Source organism: Limulus polyphemus, unplaced genomic scaffold (assembly GCF_000517525.1).
Source record: "Limulus polyphemus unplaced genomic scaffold, Limulus_polyphemus-2.1.2 Scaffold6185, whole genome shotgun sequence".
Lineage (NCBI taxonomy): Eukaryota > Metazoa > Arthropoda > Merostomata > Xiphosura > Limulidae > Limulus > Limulus polyphemus.
Genome location: NW_013671795.1, coordinates 3,038 through 22,987, shown reverse-complemented (window position 1 = coordinate 22,987; position 19,950 = coordinate 3,038). Strand labels below are relative to the sequence as shown.

At 36.6% G+C, this 19,950-nt stretch overlaps 1 protein-coding gene across 1 annotated transcript in view; it reads right to left on the bottom strand.

Annotated features, from left to right (window-relative positions):
• Positions 1-19,950, bottom strand: part of LOC106473449 (transport and Golgi organization protein 2-like) — a 36,258-nt gene that overhangs the window by 14,819 nt on the left and 1,489 nt on the right. The window contains exon 2 of the mRNA XM_013934130.2: positions 11,013-11,126. Coding sequence (XP_013789584.1) covers positions 11,013-11,126 — 114 coding nt within the window. The remainder of the gene's footprint in view (positions 1-11,012; positions 11,127-19,950) is intronic.

Sequence of the window (19,950 nt, the reverse complement as noted above, 5' to 3'; positions counted from 1 at the left end):
TGGGTAACAATTGAGCTAATGGGCATAAAGGACAGACACAAAGTATACTTGGCTGACATTGAAGACCCATGGATATTAGGGTTGAACTACTTACTACAGAGGAAGTGTGTAGTTAACTTTGATAAAATGACATTTGGGAACAACAAAGGCCAAATTTTGGTAAGTGTTAAAAGAGAGGTTGGACTAACCAGGTGCCATCAAGCTGAAGTCAAAGTGACTGAAGGAGTTGATGATGGTGAAGTGGAACCAAGTTTAGATACTAAAGCAGAACAGGAGATAGACCAAGATTTGAAGCCAATAATTGATTTTCTAAAAGCAAGTGTTTTGTGTCCTGCTTGGGAGAGGGTGTCTAGTCTAAGCCCCGTGACAAAGAACTATTGGGCACAATGGGACCAGTTGAAGCTTGAAGATGGTAATTAACAAACAAGCAGATACGAAACAATAGTTTAGAATTTCATTGGATAGTTAACATGGTTTCACTAAGGGAAAATGTTGACTTGCAAATCTTTTGACATTCTTTGAAAAAGTTAGTGCTTAAGTATATGAGGGTAAGAGTGTAGATTTGGTTTATCTGGATTTTTAGAAAGCATTTGACAAGGTGCCACATGAAATGCTTGTAAAAAAAATTATCTCTGTAGGTGTGGGGGATAAGTTAGTAAATTAAATAGAAGAGTGGCTGGATGGAAGAAAGCAGAGGGTTGTTACAAATGGAATTCAGTCAAACTGGATTAATGCCACAAGTGGGATACCTCAGGGCTCAGTCTTAGGACCTTTGCTCTTTTTAATTTACATCAAAGACTTAGATGAAAGAATGGTCAATAAATTACTTAAACTTGCCAATGATGTTAAGGTCTTGGGTGTTGCTAGCTGTGAAAAGGATGCTGCTGATTTACAAAAGGATTTAGATCAATTACTGATTTGAGCAAATAAATGGAAGATGGGTTTAATTATAATAAATGCAAGATAATGCATGTGGATTATCATAATTTGAATTATAAGTATAATTTGGATGGGAATATCCTTAACAGTGTTATAAAGGAAAGGGATCTTGGTGTAATAGCCGATCAGTCTCTAAAGCCATCCAAGCAATATGCTGTTGCTAGTTGTAGGGCAAATAGGATTTTAGGTTGTATCTACAGAAATATTGAATACAAGTCTAAAGAGGTTAGGTCACATTTGGAATATTGTGTTTAGTATTGGGCTTCTGACCTTAGGAAAGGCATAGAATTTTTGGAAAGGGTTCAGAGAAGGGTCATATGAATGGTGCCTGGGATGGAGTGGTTGTCATACGAGGAGAGACTGAAATCTCTCAAATTGTTTCTCTTGAAAAAAAAGAAAAGTTAGACCTATTGGTCCATCCTGGTTGTTCCATCTTCTAAGCTAAATTGAAATAATTAAAAAAAAATCTTAAAACCAACCCTTTTCATTCATATACTTATCAAGCTGTAATAACTGCTGTAATTTCTCTTCTTGTTTCTTTTCTTTTTCCTTCAACAACTGTTGTAATTTCTCTTCTTGTTTCTTTTCTTTTTCCTCCAACAACTGCTGTAATCTCTCTTCTTGTTTCTTTTCTCGTTCTTCTTGTTTCTTTTGCTGTTCTTGTATTGCTGCCATCAAATCTGATAAGCTGTAGTTTGATTTGCTGCTTCTCGTTTCCATCTTTTTTTTTGTCCCACTCTCTGACACCAAGTTGATACTTCTCTGTGTTCGTTTGTTAATTTTCCGTAGAAATTCTTTCTAAAAAACTTCAGCAATACAAGTCCTCCCTAAATAAAACTAGTTTATTCTTTCTCAATACAACTTTGCAATACACTTAATTCCCACATTCAGTTTAACTTAAACAAACGCTATAATTCACAACGAACGATTCATGCGCTCGACTCAATTGTCTGTCTCTATCTCTGTCTGCAATTCAATTCCATTGTTGCCGTCACTTCTTACCAGTCTTATATATAAAAAAGCGTACATCTCGTCTTTTTGTGAATCTTCTAGAAATTCTTCACGTGTTACCAGCGTCACGTGACTTCCGCTGTCGTAACAATATTCTTCTGTTTAGATAATGATGTTGAATGACAGCAATGAGAGTGAAATGTCTGAGTTTATTGAAACTTAATCAATTAAATTAATCTCTAAATCTCTGTTTTTTCCCCACCATTGTGAACAAACACTTGCTGAAATCCAGAATTATCAATTTTAAATTATTTACAGCACAATACCCATTAAAGAGTGATTTGTCTTTTACACCACTTGGTGACTTTAGATCGTTGTTTATCTGACTCACCCAATTTAAACTAAACATCATTTAATCATTGTGGTTCTTCTGATCTCCCATCAAAAATATACTAAATTTAAGCATACAAACCATCCGTAGGACAATTTAATTTAAGTATCTGATTGATAGCTGTCTTATTGTATAATGTACTTGTAATTTGTAAATTTAAGTTAAGAGACATAAGGTGTAAATCATACATAAAATTAAAACTTTTATATTTAAAAGTAAATTTATAACAGTAGTTTTTGAAATACACCAATGAGTAAATACAAACAAGCCTACTTTCAAATGGCATTAATAGTAGTAAACAAAAACATACTTCTACCACATCTGCTATAATTACACACAGTGTTACAACAGGGTGTAATCTGTACAATACATTCACTAGATATCAAAGAAGTGTGCTAAAATATATTTATACATCATGTGACCATACTTGCTGAATTATCAGGTCTTTGTATGATGACTGCAGCAAACTAAAGGTAGTGTTATTGAGAGTCCAGAAGTACTTCAACTATGAACAATTAATAAAATCCAAAACTAATATTGAAACTTCATGACAAGAAATAAAAAATCAGGAATGTTTAAAAAAAGTTTTTTTTTATAATTTTTAAGGAAAATTTAGGAAAGTTATGAGGTCATCATATAAAAAAAGCTGCTAGAAAGATAGTTAATATAGGTTCTAAGATTTAAGCTAGGCTCGTAAGCATTAAGATGATGTCAAAAATGTCTAAATGTTAAAGAACTGTATTTAGCCTTATTTAGCCTGGAAACAATTTGCAAATTTTACCTTTTGATATAAAGTTTACATTCAAACATGATAACGTGACATTAGGACTAACTGATATAAGTTTGCAACAAAAAATAAATAAAATATTAATGGATAAAGCTATTGATAGTATAGGAAACAAGTAAAATAAATGACCAAACATAGATAAATAAAACAGATAAATTCTTATTACAGTTTTTGTTCTTAATTAATTTCAAGTTACTTTTTGAATTCACGAATTTTATATTTTTCCAGTAAATTCAAAAATATTACAGTTCAAAAAGTAAAGTAACTTAAAAAACAAATAATAAGGTATTGTAAGAAGAAATTTTCCATAAAGTGTATATTTATGGGTGTTTAATTTACTGAAAAATAATTTACAAACACCAAAACTGACAATGTATTCACAATTTCTTCAAATTGACAAAATATATAAAATGATGTATTTATGAATGTTATAATTTTCCTATACTGGAAATGTGTTTCCGATAAGTACTTACCTCTACTCACAGGAATAGCTATTCTCGTTCAATGCTGCCCTTTTTATACAAACATTTTCTTTACTCATGCCACATGCCTTGCACTCTCCCCTTGTTGGAATTAGTACATTCCAACACGTCTCTCATGCAAATTATTATGCATCTTCTATTAACCAATAGTAGCACAGTATGCTCACGTGACTCCCCCTACACTTTTACCGAACCTTTAGCAGAAGGTGTGAGCGACGGAGAAGTGGGAAGGGTGGGAAGTGTTTGAGTGGAGGTAAGTGCCTATCAGAAATACATTTTTAGTATAGGAAAATTATAACTTCCAATATGGTACTTATCTTCAGAAGGAGGATGGACCAGTGCAAGAGAATAACAGAAGCACTCAAAGTGAAAGTGTCCAAAGGATACCCCTGACCATGAGAGAAAAAGTTTCAGAGATCAGAGAAGGGAAACTGCACCACTTCTGAGCCAGGTATACTCTTTGCCGTTGCATATAATTTATAAAACACATAGGCAGAAATCGCGAGGTGTAGATTGGTTAGGGTTCGTTGTACCATACTCAGCAAGTCAACTACATCCAAAACCTCCTCTACAGGGTACTAACATCTACATGAAGGTAGGATTATACCGTCTTCACCTACAACCCAAGAATTGGGGATTAAGATCTGCTCCAATTCTTGGGTACTACACAAGGATAAACACCCTACAGCAATCTGGAACTGGCCATCTGGATTTAGTTTGTGCAAGGACTTATGTTGATAGATTCACTTGAATCCAACATCTCAATGCTGGGAACTGATGTCCACGTGAGGGTTGGATGAGGGCTCTCAATCAAAAGGGGTGATCTGCATGTGCAACAGATCAACTCTATGTGGTATGGAATGTGTAACAGGAGACTATATCAACCTTTAAGGTGATGTATCAACTCAACTATATGAGTAAATGAATAGCAAGAGACCATGTCAACCAGTTCGGTAACGGATCAGTTTAACAGTATAAGGAAGCCACATCAGCTTCTAAAGTGATGGATCAACTCCAGTGGTTGTGGATACTGTTGAATATGTAAATAGTATGAGGCCACATCATCCAGGAAGGTGACTTATCAACTCTTGTGATAGTGTAAATAGTATCAAGAGGGCATGTCCACCAGGAAGGGAATGGATCAACTCTTGTGGAGGTTATGTCACATCTATACTAGCAGAACACCACCAACTTGTTATAGCCAACTTGTTAGTGTAATCTATTCAGGAGGTTGCCTCCATGGACAACCAACCAGTGGCTTGGAACTGGAAAGTGGAAAGGACTCCCATACTGCACTCAAAGAATGGGGTGAGAATGTGTTGGAGAGTCCAGAGGCACATCATCACTGAAGACAGTGCAATGGGTGACCATGATACCTTATTTTGAAAAGCAGACCATAGTGAGTTATTCACTCAAGGTATGGGCAGCTATCCCCTTCTGCTTTACCCTTGCTGTCCATGGGTGGTACAGTCCAGAATGGACATACTTATAAAGCAACTATAGCGAGGTAGATAACCTTCCAGCGATCTTGTGGAACACCCTATCTCTATGGTAACCATGCAGAGCCATGGATGAGAGAGCATGAGTCAACATGGCTTACAGTGCAGATTTTAAGTGAAAGAATACCTGGTCAGGCACCACTTGCCACACAGGGTCTGTGTGAAAAAGAGGGAATAAGGAAAGGTTCCTGATAAAGAGGAAAAGGAATAAAACATCCAACTTAAAGTCACAATAAAGTCTGGAGTATGGCCACAGGTGGAAGACAAAATATCAACATGGAGGAAAATCCAATGTGATTAAGATAGTGGGAGATGAGCATTCTGGGCATGGTCCACTTGCCAGCTTGGAGAATCTCCTCCAATGGACAATGAGGACGAAAGGAGAGGGAAATTGTAAGATGACGAATTTGATGGGAGGACACATGGAACAAGGTATGGGAGGAAGAAGGTAAAAAGGAGTAGGCCAAATGAACCTGAAGGCTGACCCAATTCATAAGGGTAGAAGGGGAAAGATCATGCAGGGGGGAGGATTGCCAGGATATGAAAAGACAGTTGTGTGTACCCCAGAGAGTAGCTGTACATACAATATAACACTGTAGGGCTCTGATGGGACACAGCAGTCTATCATGGGGCTAGACAAGGTTAAAGACGGGAGATAGAAGGTAGGGAAATAAAAAAAGAGAGGAACAACCTTCTTGAGCCACTGTGGCATTGGAGAGAGAGGAATGATCAGGATAAAGGAGAAGATAGGTAGGATGATAAAGAGTATATAAAACGTCAAGAGCAAATAAATCAGATCAGCAATTTCCGCAGGCCAAAAGGAGAAAGAAATAGGTCTTAAGGGACAAATGAAACAAGGAACATGAGGAAAGTGGTTCAAACAGAGGGAATGTCAGGGCATGGAGGACCACATTAATGTCCCATTCTTGAAGAGGAGGATGCGTGGGAGACCTCTGAATTAAGAAGGAATGCATGAGCATAGTGAGAACAGGGGAAGTAAAAACATGACAGTATTTAGAGAAATGGTAGGTATGGGTAAGGGTTGCCCCATGTCCAAATATCGAACAGGCCGAAGACCCATGGTCAAACAGCCAGGTTAGAAATTCCACCACCTGAGCCAAGGCTTGGCAGCAGGAAACCCTCTGCCATCAGACCAACAGCAGAAGATCTTTCACTTGCACTGGTAAACATCTATGGAAAATGGACGAATGGAAGCAGCTAACAGGGAGGGAACTCTACGTGTGAAGCCGGATCTCCTCACCAAGGACCAAACAAAAGCCAGGCATAAAGATGCATGATGCAGAGATTGGGATGATGAGTGATGGATTGAGGTTGACACACAAGGGAAGGAAACAGTGGAAAAGGGACAGGTGGTGAGAGGAGCAGACATCGGAGCCTCAAAAACCAGGGATGTGCAGGCCAATGAGGTGCAATCAGGAGGACCTGACAAGGAGTGGAGTGTACCAGAGAAATCACTCAATGAAGCAAATGAATGGGAGGGTACATATAAAGCCATTTGTGAGACCAATCTTGGCTGAAGGCATGGACAGCCAAAGCCTGTGGATGTGGGACAGGTAACCAAAACAGAAGCAACTTTGTATTGAGGCCCATGGCAAATGCATTTAATTGGAGAGAGCCCCATAGGAGGCAAAGGTCTTTGAAAATGATTGGATCTAATGACCACTCTGTGGGATAAAGTTGGTCCAGATGTGAAAAATGATCTGCCACCAGATTGAAAGCACCCAGCACATGACATGCAAGAAGACGAATGTGATGTGCCTGGGCCCAGCATAGAAGATTCAAGGTCCAAAAACAAAGATCTCTGGACTGGGTGCCTCCTTGGTGGTTGACATGAGCCACCACTGCAGAGTTGTTGGAATGAACCATCACCAGATGGTGACAGGTGAAAGAAAGGCAGTGAGACAAAACCCAACAAACTGCCAGAAGTTTGAGAACATAGATATGTAAGACGAGTTCGTCTGCAGACCAATGGACCGAAGCTTTGTGGTGATTGACCCAAGCCCCCATCCCTGAAGGGAAGCATCTGTGAAAATATGTACATCTGGACATAGCAGAGGAAGTGCCCCCTATGTATGGGCTTTGTCGAGGCTCCACAGCAGATGGACTCTCAGGAAAGGAGGAAGGGAAATGTTGGTGGAAAGAGGATCCCATGCAAGGTTCCATCGTTCATAAAGTGTCCACTGGAGGGATCTCATATGGGCAAGACTGAGAGGGCACAGTGGACTAAAAGTTCCATAGAACTTAGGCAGAAAGGAGAAGGGAGAACTCGACTAATGTTGGTGTCAAAGAAGACCCCCAAATGCACTAAGTATTGGGTTTGTCAAAGGACCAACTTCTCCAATTTTATCAACCTGCCCATCCGAGCTGCCACAGAAAGGAGTTTGTGAATGTGATTGGTCGACTCCTGCTTGGAATGAGCTAGAAGTAGCCAGCTTTCCATGTAATGATGAAACTGCAACCCAAAAGTATGAATATGACGAGAAAATGACTGAACGACGTGACAAAACATGTATGGAGCCGAGGCAAATCCGAAGGGGAAAGCCCAAAATTGGTAAACCACTTCGAGATGAACAAACTGAAGATAAAGATGAGATTGAAGGACTATTGGGATGTGGAGATAGGCATTGGAAACATCCATTTTTTGTCATCCACAATCAAGGGGGAAAAAGCCCATCTGATGGTGAGAAGGACTCCAATGAAGTGGTTGATGCATGACAAATCAATGACCAGTCACCAACCCACGGTTTTTTGGGGACCATGAAAAGACGGGAGTGAAACCCCTCCAAGGGAGGATGAACTGGTTCGGTAGCCCACTGCAAATGCAAATCCTGAACTGCTTCTGACTGATGGCAGCAAGTCACGTGATCTTGAGGAGGAGGAAATGAAATGGGGTGAGGATAAATGAGATGCAGTGAAAGAAACATGAGAACAAGTCCCTCTGAAAGAATCTTTTGTTACCCATTATTCCTCGACATAGGGGAGCCAACGAGGAAGAAAATATAACAAAAGAGCTCCCAAAAGCCCCAAACTCACAAGGTAGTCACCAGTACTGTTGACAACGGACAATACATCGGCAATGACCTCGACGAAAAGTACCCGGATTTGAAGGAACATGTTAAGAATGGGAGGATGAAGGATGGGAAACACAAATAGGTGGCAGGGAAGGCTCTGGTTGAGACAAACAGGCCACAAAAGTTAAAAGATGGCTCAATATCGCCAGCATGGTGTCAAAGACATAATGTCGAAGAAAAGACATAAATCCCTGAGATAAGTGGAGGGTAAATTAACATAAGTCAAAATGGAGCCCCTACTGATAAGGTTCCCAAAACAAAGAAACCACGTATGAGTCAAGGAAGGAATACAGGCCAAAGTGGAAGAGAGAAGGTGAAGAGTAATGGCAGAAAATCCCCCGGGATTTCTGTGGAGAGCTTCTGAGAGGAGATGTATAGAAGACAGGTATGAAGAAGGGTAGTAAGGGTAAGATGAAGACGACAATATTGGGCATGTGAGACTAACATTAGATTCGGGAGCTGCTCCCAAAGAGATAATAGGGAACCCAACAATTGGCATACTGATCCCTTCACCTAACTCGGAGAGAAAGTGATCTGCATGGAACCGAATATCATGAGAGGGAGGAATTACCAAAAATGGTTGTGAAGAATGCCTATTCAACAAAGAAGGACGAGGAGAATAAGAAATAGGGGAAAGAGACAAAACATTACAAACCTGAGATACAAAATCCGTGAAAGCCGAGGAAGGCCCAGGTGAATCATTAGGCTGGAACTGGGAAGGAACGTCAAACTTGGGAAGAGGAAAAAAGACGACCAAAATCGTCGTCATGCTGAATAATGTTAGCAGACTCTGAAGGAGCTCAGGCAATGCCAGGGGCAAAGTGTGACCCAAGTAGCATTCAATCTCCTGAATGACAAAATCAGAAAGACCCATAGTCGAGTCAACTGCACTTGAGGCCTGAGATAGAAGATTGGTCATTGGTGTGACCTCAGAAGTGGCAACGTTGACTTTGGAATTCATAAATCCCGAAAACTGAACAAACTGTCTAGTGCAGAAGAGTGACGATAATAAAATGGGAGAAATGTGATAATGTATAACCAAAAATAAATAAATAAAAAATTTAACCACTTCAAACGAAAATCAAAAATTTGTCACACAGGAAATACGAAGCACTAAAAAAAACGTCTGTACTCGAAAGCTGGCAAACGAGAAGTGAAAATTTGGTAGAGGAATGTAGAAGGAGTTACATGAGTATAGTATGCTACTATTGGTTAATAGATGACGCATGATGATTTGCATGAGAGTCACATTGGAAAGTACTAATTCCAATAAGGAGGAAGTGAAATGCTTGTGGCATGCATAAAGAAAATGTTCACATGTAGAGGCCAGCACTAAACGAGAATAGCTAATCTTGTGAGAGAGGTAAGTACCGTATCGGAATTATTAACTTGTAATAACAGTGGTACATTCAATAGTACATGAAAAAACGATTTGACTGCTGTTAATGCGATTATTTGTTACCTTATGTGGCTTCATCAAACCTTTCATTAAGCAATGAAACAAATTTGTGTCAATTGAAAAAAAACAAAATTTACACCTATTTTTTAAATTTCTACTGTGTTTTTTCAAGATATCTTAATTTGCAAATACATTACTAGAAATGAATAACTATATAAGATAAATTTATTATACCACAAGGAATAAGCGTAAATACAATATTTTTATACACACTCGCAAATTATCCCACCTAGGATAATAAAAAAACAGTAACAAAGTACCGAAGAAACACATGACAGGCATATCAAGTGTCCATAACAACCACAGATACATATTAAACAGTCATTAACAGGCATGGAAATTACACATCTAAAAGAAGGGAAATGAACAACATTTTACCCTGAACAGACTTTGTGTGCATGGGAACAAAATGGGCAGGTAAGAAACCCAGAGAGTTCAGCTACGAACATTCCTAATTCTTAACTAATGAACAGAGGGAAGCCAGTCAGCCAGCAGCAACAATCCTCACAAGGCTTTATCTGACTATTTGAACAGGATTGACTGTCACTTTTAAAGTGTCCACAGCTGAAAATATAGGGTATGTTCATCTGCATCACGTCTCAAGCTCTGAACCTTTCAATCTGCAGTCTTACACGGTAATCACTAGGCCGTGACAAGTCCAGATGGAAAATATTTTAACCACCCACTAAAGAGCAGATATGAGACATTCATTAATGGAAAAACACAAACAACCACTAGAGGGCAGATAAATGATGTAGCGCTTAGATAAAAAATATCTTAACCAGCCCCTAAACAGCAGGTATGAAACATCCATCAAAAGAAAAATATATCAAGCAGCTACTAGAGAGCAGACAAACTACACAACTACTGAAGGTTTAAATAAGTTTGTAAGTTTATATTTTCCAATGTTCCACCAACTTTTAGGTGCAACTGATAACTTGCACCTTAAAATAAGAAACCCAATGTTCTTCTTGTAGTTTACCTGAGCTTCCTATTTTCTAATCCAATTTCTGTTTACTTCCCATAATTTAAATTTAATGAAGCCAGATAATAGGAGTGCTTTCAGAAGATCAGTCTTTCTTCACAGACGAACTCAGAATTAACAAGGTTTTACTTCTTGAAACTACTCACAATAAAAGTTATTTTTATTGACTTCTTAATTACAAATGATTACAGTGTATTATGAAATTTTGCAAATTTTGAAATTTTTACTCAAGCTGAATTTCTATTACAAGTAATTATGCAAACAAAATGGTTACTCTTACTTGAAATGCAAGTGACAGACAATTGTTTTTTGAAGGTACTTTGCATTATAAAATACTGTACTATGCTTTTTGCCATAGATTTTACACTAGTTAATTAAATAGAAGGTACCTAAGTTTAATACTCCAGAAGTTAACTATTTATCTCACCTTGTTCCATAACCTATATCTGATTTTTCAACAAACATAGAACTTAGTTTTTCTAAGTGGTTTTCAGGATAAAAATAATCACACTGTATTCTCATTGCTTCTTGGACTGGATATCTATGGAACACAAATCAAGTCAAACTTATAAAGAGAGCTACTAGTTAAATTTTTCTAGTATACAAAAGTGACCATAGACAGGATAAAGTTAATCTCGATACAGCAAAGTTCTGAAACACTGTACTTTGTTATGCATTAAACCAATTACTTAAATTTTTAAAATAATAACAATATAGAAATAACAGATTAATTTGTTTATTAAGTTTACTCTTTTCATGTTATGGTTGAAAATATCACAAGAGTATCCAACTGATGATCAAATACATTTTACTTATTATTTTTACCAGAAGTTCTTAACAAACCATTATATGCATGGCTAGTTTAATCCGATGTGTTCACATGTTTCTGGTAAGATGGTTTTTAAATAAAGAAAAATACAGATTATTTTTACTACTATAAAAACTTTTGGGGGTCATCATTAAATAAACAAATATTTTTTTAATGAGATTTGATTTCTTCTCCATCCACCAACAATCTGACCCATCCAGGAAATTTGTAAACGTTCCCTTACCAGGATATCAAACATGATTTGTATACTTTCCCTTACCAGGATATCAAACATGATTTGTATACTTTCCCTTACCAGGATATCAAACATGATTTGTATGCTTTCCCTTACCAGGATATCAAACATAATTTGTATACTTTCCCTTACCAGGATATCAAACATGATTTGTATACTTTTCCTTACCAGGATATCAAACATGATTTGTATACTTTCCCTTACCAGGATATCAAACATGATTTGTATACTTTTCCTTACCAGGATATCAAACATGATTTGTATACTTTTCCTTACCAGAATATCAAACATGATTTGTATACTTTTCCTTACCAGGATATCAAACATGATTTGTATACTTTTCCTTACCAGGATATCAAACATGATTTGTATACTTTTCCTTACAAGGATATCAAACATGATTTATTTCTTGATTGTCCACAATGTGCAAAAAAAAACAATTATTAATCAATTTTTATCTTATTATAATAAGTTTCGAAAAGAAAATGTCCCCATGATGATAATAAGATTGCCTTTACAATCATTGACATAAATGTTTTTAAACTGATTGGCTAATGTAATAAAACCACTCATTAACTTTTCCTGGGAATACAAAATGCCTGGCTATGAAAGGGTTAACTTCCTGTTAAATCTCCTTATCAGTAGAATGGCCCGGCATGGCCAGGTGGTTAGGGCGCTCGACTCGCAGTCTGCGGGTCGCGGGTTCGAATCACCATCACACCAAACATGCTCGCCCTTTCAGCCATGGGGGGCGTTATAATGTGATGGTCAATCCCACTCTTTGTTGGTAAAAGAGTAGCCCAAGAGTTGACGGTATGTTGGTGATTACTAGCTGCCTTTCCTCTAGTCTTACACTGCTAAATTAGGGACGGCTAGCGCAGATAGCCCTCGTGTAGCTTTGCACGAAATTCAAAAACAAAAACTAAACAATAAAACGTTATTATCTATAGAAATTCGTATAGACCTATCTGCACCCCAGCATTGGTAGCGATCTACAAGGAATGTGCAATATAGTTAATAGTATATTTTGGAATTTTCCAGCAACATCTACACTAGTTTGGATTTTATAGACTTACAGCATCTGTAATAATTGCATCATTTATAATTTGATACACTTATATCTGTTATACCTTAATCAATTATGGTTTGATATACGTTAACACCTGTATTACTGCATGTATCTCTTATGATTTGGTCTAGGCTTGTACTTAGATTTCCTCCAGCAGTACGTGAGTTGTATCTAAAATATATGTATATTAGCGTTTAGTTTGTCTGTTAACATACAAACAAACTCTTCATAGTTTTTTTTTCCTTTTTGTTTCGAATATTCGCGTAAAAACTACACAAGAGTAATCTGCTAGACTAAATGGAAGGCAGCTAGCACACACCACCAACTCTTGAAATATTATAATCGAATAGTGGAATTTGACCGTCACTCTTATAACACATCCATGGCTCAAAAGTGCAAACGCGATTTTACGCAACGGGAAATGAGCCGTGAATCCTTGGATTCACAGTTCGGCACGCTAAACACTAGGCCACGCTAGACCAACTTCAGAATGTGCATGTGTAAAATATTTCTGAATGTTTACTTACATTGTTTCTACTTCTGTTTCCTGAGAATGACCAGTACATTTTGAAGGAAAAAATTTATAGATTATAAAAGAAAACCTCACTTGGAAAAACAGGGCTCATCAAGCAGTCTGAAACATGACAGGTGTTATTTATATCATCAACTGCGTAAACAGCAAATGTCATGATATGAAATATATAAGGTAATTAAAGTCCCCCGATAGAACAGCTGTAAGTCTACGGAGTTACAATGGTAAAATCCAACATTTGATTCTCCGCGATGGACACAGGAGATAGCCCTACGTGTCGTTTCGCTAAAATAACCAAATTAAAGTGTAATCATTATAAATTCTTACTTAAATCAATTCAAAATTAGAGTAAAGATTAATAATACAATATTATTTATTCATTTATTTTTAAAAATATTTATTTATTTATTTTCATTTTTACTTGAATTTACTCTCACTGGCGAAACAGCGAGCTACTAATATAACAAAATTTAAATCTGCATATATATATATATATATATATGAACCCAAGAATTACTAATGGATATGCACCCAATCAGGTTTCTAAACACATTTTCCTAAGCTACTTATGCACCATATTGTTTGTTGGTTACAGGTTATAAAAATAAAACTCAAATATCTCTGTAATTACTGCTGAAGTGTTTTAAATTAAAAATGAATGATTTCATCCGATTGTTTTGGTCAGTTATCTATACTGAATGTATACAAGCAAAAAATATAACAAATTTTCAACGTGATGCAACGTGTGGACCCCACGACTAGCTGATGCGGCTATCTTTATATAAATATAATAATACTGTCTGTTGTATGTCCATGTAACTACTTCGCAGGGTGCGGATGGATCTTCACTAAAATTGCTATGGAAGTTCATTGGGCCTATGCGGGGGTACATACAAATTTTCAGTTTTGCGGTTTTTATGGGTGTTTTTTACCACTATCTGACCTCCTGTGGATGGAGCTTCACCAAATTTGGTATGGAGATTCATTGGATACATGGGAAGATACATGCAGATTTGCGATTTCACATTTTGTGTTTTTCAGTTTTTATGGGCGTTTTTGCGTTTTTCAGAATTACATATAAGAGATATAACTTTTCATGTCCAAAGATAACCTTTCATTAATCATGAATTTACATAACTTCCGTCCAGGGAATGGGTACTCCAGCTAGTTACCGATATATTCGCAAAAATAATTTGATAATAGAGCGTTAAAGTATATATTTCTTAAAACAAGATTTCTATCCAAGATTTAAATACATATGACATCACTCCGTAGCTCACACCTCCACTTGGAAGTTATGATGATATTGTAGCCTATGGAAATATGAAAAACCGGAAAAGTCATCGTAAACCTCGTTCAAAGAATGGTGACAAAGCAGGATTTTTATCCGCGGATTGCAGATTTAGCTTACTAGAGGGCAGCACCAACCAGAAAAGTTCTACACCATCGAACGTTGGTAAGTTGAAAATTAAGCCGAAATTTCCCTATGATATAAATGCGTGAAGCGCAGGAATTATTATCTGATATTATTTACATAAACGTCAAATTAATGCTGTTACAAGCTACAGTTATGAAAAATCCATTCAGGTCTGTCATTAATAATTGAAAACGTATATCAAACTAAATTAAACGGTAATTGTAATGTGTTCTAGTTAATGTATTGATTCAGTTCCTTATGAAGGATAACCGAAACGACTTTATTGATAAAATATAACTAATTCTGTGTCTCTTTCGATGACCTTAACTTACCAATAATCTGGATCATATTTCAACATTAGGCTTTGAATGTTCGTATTATTAGTAACTTCCGATCAAAGCATGCTACCTACTTAGAGCGAAACTAAAAAATCAACCTGATAATGAGTTTAGCTAATAAAATATACTTTTGTTACGTTTTTACTTATAAAAACTAGATTCCAGTGGGTCAGCAGTAAGTTTATGGACTTATGACGCTAAAATTCTAGGTTAGGTTCCCGGCAAGTAACTCATTGTGTAGCTTCGCGCTAAAAAAGCAACATAAAGATTAGAATGCATTGTTTCATCAGTTGCGTGCGGTCGCTGTTAACGATATTTTCGGCCGTAAACCCAATAATATCTCACGAGATTCGACCATCTTACAAGACTTAGTTTAGTCCTAAATACATATATTAAGCCATGCGTGCGAACCAATTTCTATAATAAAAGTATAATAATAATATAGTAGATATATTAAACACTCTAACCAATACTTTAAAGTAACAATAAAGAAATAACTGTGTATACCTGACTTACGGAACATGCTAACTCTAGCTGCTGGTTTCAAACACTGCTGTATAAAATGTACTGTTTGTTGAACAACATAACATCTCTATGATTACGTATTCGCTCAAATTTCCATAACCCTCCCTAAAAATGTCTTGTGTCCAATGAAAACCCTATAAACAGCTCCGTCAGGGAAGAATCTGAGATGAATTATAATGACACCTTACTGTTGAGTAACATGACATTACCAAAAGTACAGGCAAAAACTAATGTTTATGAAGGTACAAAATAATAAATATGAAATGTACAATAAAGAGCTAAAATATTGTTCTACAATTAAAATATACCAATGATAATAAAGAAAACGATATGTTAAACATATTGTAAAGTGTGTCTAATATAACTGTGTACAAACAGCCATCGTCGAAGTGGTACATTCGTAATTTCTGCATATAAAACCTGCTTCTGAGTGTCGATAATTTAGGGCTACGCACTGGATTGGCAGCTTTAATGTCAAGATGAAAAATTATATATATTTTATATTGATCCATTTGAAATTGAGTGTTAACAAGAACGATTAGAACGCTGTCATGCTATCTTTGAATTTTAAACATAACAGTTACATCCTGTATCGTTCTCGAATCTTTGTAACGCCAACCCAAAACTTTGTTTGTAACTGCTGCATTTTATTAGTTTGAACAGCTAGAATACTGTCATGCCAGCTGCGCGCTTTGGTTTCAACAGATACAAGTGTTACATGGAGATTTAAACTGGCATTTTAGAACTACACCACTGTCAAACTTCTAGCGATGTTCCCATCATGGTCAAATGTTTAGTTTATTCCGTATTTTCTCACAAAGCTCTACAATGGCATATCTGCGCTGCACGTCCCTATATTTTAATGATAGACCAGGAGCAGATAATTTATCTTGGACTACTCTAATCTAACCATAGGATTTAACTGTCGCTCTTATAACGCTGTCATGGACCTAAAGTACAAAACGTGATTATATTTATTAATTATTTTTTACGACAACGGCACGCGCTCTTGGATTCTTCAGATTCATAGTCTGGCAGCCTAACTACTAAACTATGCCTTGCTCCATAATTAGAGCAGATCTAAACATTAATATGAAATAAATGCTAATGTCTTTTAGAAACAATGTTCCTACAATATTTCAAATGTTGTTTTAAAACAGCGTTTCTAAGTTACTTTTAAAATCTTATTTTATTTTACCTGTACTTTTTATATGTTGCTTAACTTATAATGTCTGTATATCGTATTTTTCAAACTTTTATCGGGTCTTTGATGCAAGTACGAAAATCCATATTGATCTTTTTTTTTTTGTCTAGTAAAACCTATATGTATTCCTTTTATATCGATCAATGATATAAGCACGATGTTTCTTTTCAACAGGACCTGGATCTTACAATATTAACAACTATTGGTCAACCCCTGGAGGGAGATTCATAACTCACAGCCGAAGGTTTGAAGAAATTTCTAATGACATGCCAAGTCCAAGTGAATATACCGTGAGTAGATTTATTTTGTATATTTCATATTAATTGCAACTTGCAATATACGTGGCGTGGGTGGATTACTTGTCTCGTTAAAATAAATAAATGAGCCTCTTACAGTCACGGTCATCGTAATCTGATTTAATCTAAAACTGATGATTTCACTGAAGAACCTTCTTCTCAATCAGCTCTTTTGTGATGAAGACAGAAACTCAAACTGTTCGTAGCTCACACTATCCTTGTTGTATACATGAGCACACATTTCGCTTTCCATTGTACAATGTCTATGTTTCTTTCACACACGAAACCGAAACTCACACTGTTCGTAGCTCACACTATCTTTGTTGTATACATGAGCACACATTTCGCTTTCCATTGTACAATGTCTATGTTTCTTTCACACACGAAACAAAGTATTCATCTTAATTTACGGTTTTAATTTAGCTCTGTATCAAGTTCTGTCTTTAGTGGAACACCAATATGTGACGTTTAATAGCATGATTAATAGTTGGTAACAACGGTGTAATACTAAATTCGAGTATTTGGTTGGTTGTTTGTAATTAAGCACAAAGCTACACAATGGACTATCTGTGCTCTGCCTACCACAGGTATCAAAACCCAGTTTTTAGCGTTGCAAGTCCGCAGACATACCGCTGTGGCACTGGGGGGGCTCGAGTGCTTGGAAATTATAGGTATATTTAATAAATTAGATTAAGACCACGGATGATTATTTGGACTTTTATTTAACAATTTGAAATTCTCGTTTTGAGCTGTAATACCTCATATTGACTTTGAATGTTCAACATCAATTTGATATTTGGTCTTCCAACATGCACAAGGATGAAAAACATGTTTTAATCTAAAGTCAAATAAGCTGGTCTTACCTTACAAAAGGTAAGACCCTCGTTTTATATATTTTAGATGAAGATGGCTTATTTCAGTTTCATAAAACACATATACCAACCAAACGCGTGTTAATTTTATAGCGTGTTCTTGGTAAACAGTTTCAGCTATTGGATGTCACTTTCATCGAAGAGAAAAATGTCTTCCAAAAACAACAACAAAAAGGAAAAAAACAACTGATCTCAGCACATTCTTCTTGATATTTGAAACGATGGTTTCCATTGTCATCCAAGTTTATATGACTATGGCTAAATCACTTTTCAAGCATTTTTTTTTCTGACAAGAGAAGTAAAAGGAATGCTCGAGCCTGACGTAGTTCTATATAACATAACCCATTTTTTCTATCTAGTTAATGTTCCATTTTCGTTTAACGTTAAGCAGGTGTGTTATTAATTATCACAGTTTTTTTTTGTCATTTTTATAAACGGGGCTTTGGGAATTACGCCTGCTTAAACCCTCTACCTGTATTTTTATTCTTTCCTTTTTACATATAATTAATAATTACGGACTATTAATGATTGTTCAGCCGCTTTTATAATAACAATATATATACCAATATATTGTTTGACCAAAGTTTTTCAGGTCTTTAAGACATGAGTATTCCTCATTGTTTCAATACATTGTTTCATTATAGAATACCCGTAATCTTTCTAGGAAAATAACGCTGTTCTACTTTTTTTCTCCTATAAAATCGGTTTCTTATCAATCACAAGTATAATTATTCTGGCGGGCCCGACATGGCCAGGTGGTTAGGGCGCTCGACTCGCAATCTGTGGGTCGCGGGTTCGAATCTCCAAACATGCTCGCCCTTTCAGCCGTGGGGAGTTATAATGTGACGGTCAATCCCACTATTCACTGGTAAAAGAGTAGCCCAAGAGTTGGCGGTGATGACTAGCTGCCTTCCCTCTAGTCTTACACTGTCAAATTAGGGACGGCTAGCGCAGATAGCCCTCGTTTAGCTTTGCGCGAAATTCAAAACAAAAAACAAATTATTCTGGCACTGTATGTCACAACCGAAAAGAACTAAAATGTCCAACTGAGATATTACCAGTCCGTTAAATCAGTTGCTGAACGGTTACGTCAAAATTGAATTAGGGTTATTCGCACTTTACAAGAACTAAATGTATATCCAATGTAGTGGCGTTTGCCACAGATGCGAGCCCTGATGCCACAGACAATATGTTTACCACCACTATATTTGGTTAATAATGGATTCCCAACAATATCGCCAAAGTGGTAGAACAAAAATATGACACAGCCAAATGTGAGGAAAGATATTCTTAAAGTAAAATAGCAAAGAAATGTAAAACCCGGGATCAAACTAGCGTTTTAAGATAATTATATATTTATAATATTTAGTGAATAGATCGACAATAACAGATGAGCATGCGCTTGCAAATCCTCTTAAAAAGCATCCCACTACACTCAAGACTGCCGTACCATTACAAAAACTTACAGACTGATCGCCCAAACCCTCTTTTCCCATCCTGGAACGTGATTCCTAACAAGTTATATACATCCCAATCAACTGTAAAAAATGGATTCATAAAACTATTGCCCTTGTAAAAAGCAAAAAAAAAAAGGTTCTTCACAGGTTACTCACAGGTAAATTGGTGAGAGGACGATAAGTTATAGAGAATTATACGAAAAACACGTCGCACGTTAGAGATGGAAGTTTGTTGCAGCATTAGGCTAGGTCTAGATGCATTTGAACATTAGCGACATAAAACGAGCGATGTACTACAGACCACTAGGTTGTAAGGAGTTTCCGACATGGTATGTGCTACAGACCACTAGGTTGTAAGGAGTTTCTGACATGGTATGTGCTACAAACCACTAGGTTGTAAGGATTTTCCGACATGGTATGTGCTACAGACCACTAGGTTGTAAGGAGTTTCTGACATGGTATGTGCTACAAACCACTAGGTTGTAAGGATTTTCCGACATGGTATGTGCTACAGACCACTAAGTTGTAAGGAGTTTCCGACATGGTATATGCTACAGACCACTAGGTTGTAAGGAGTTTCTGACATGGTAT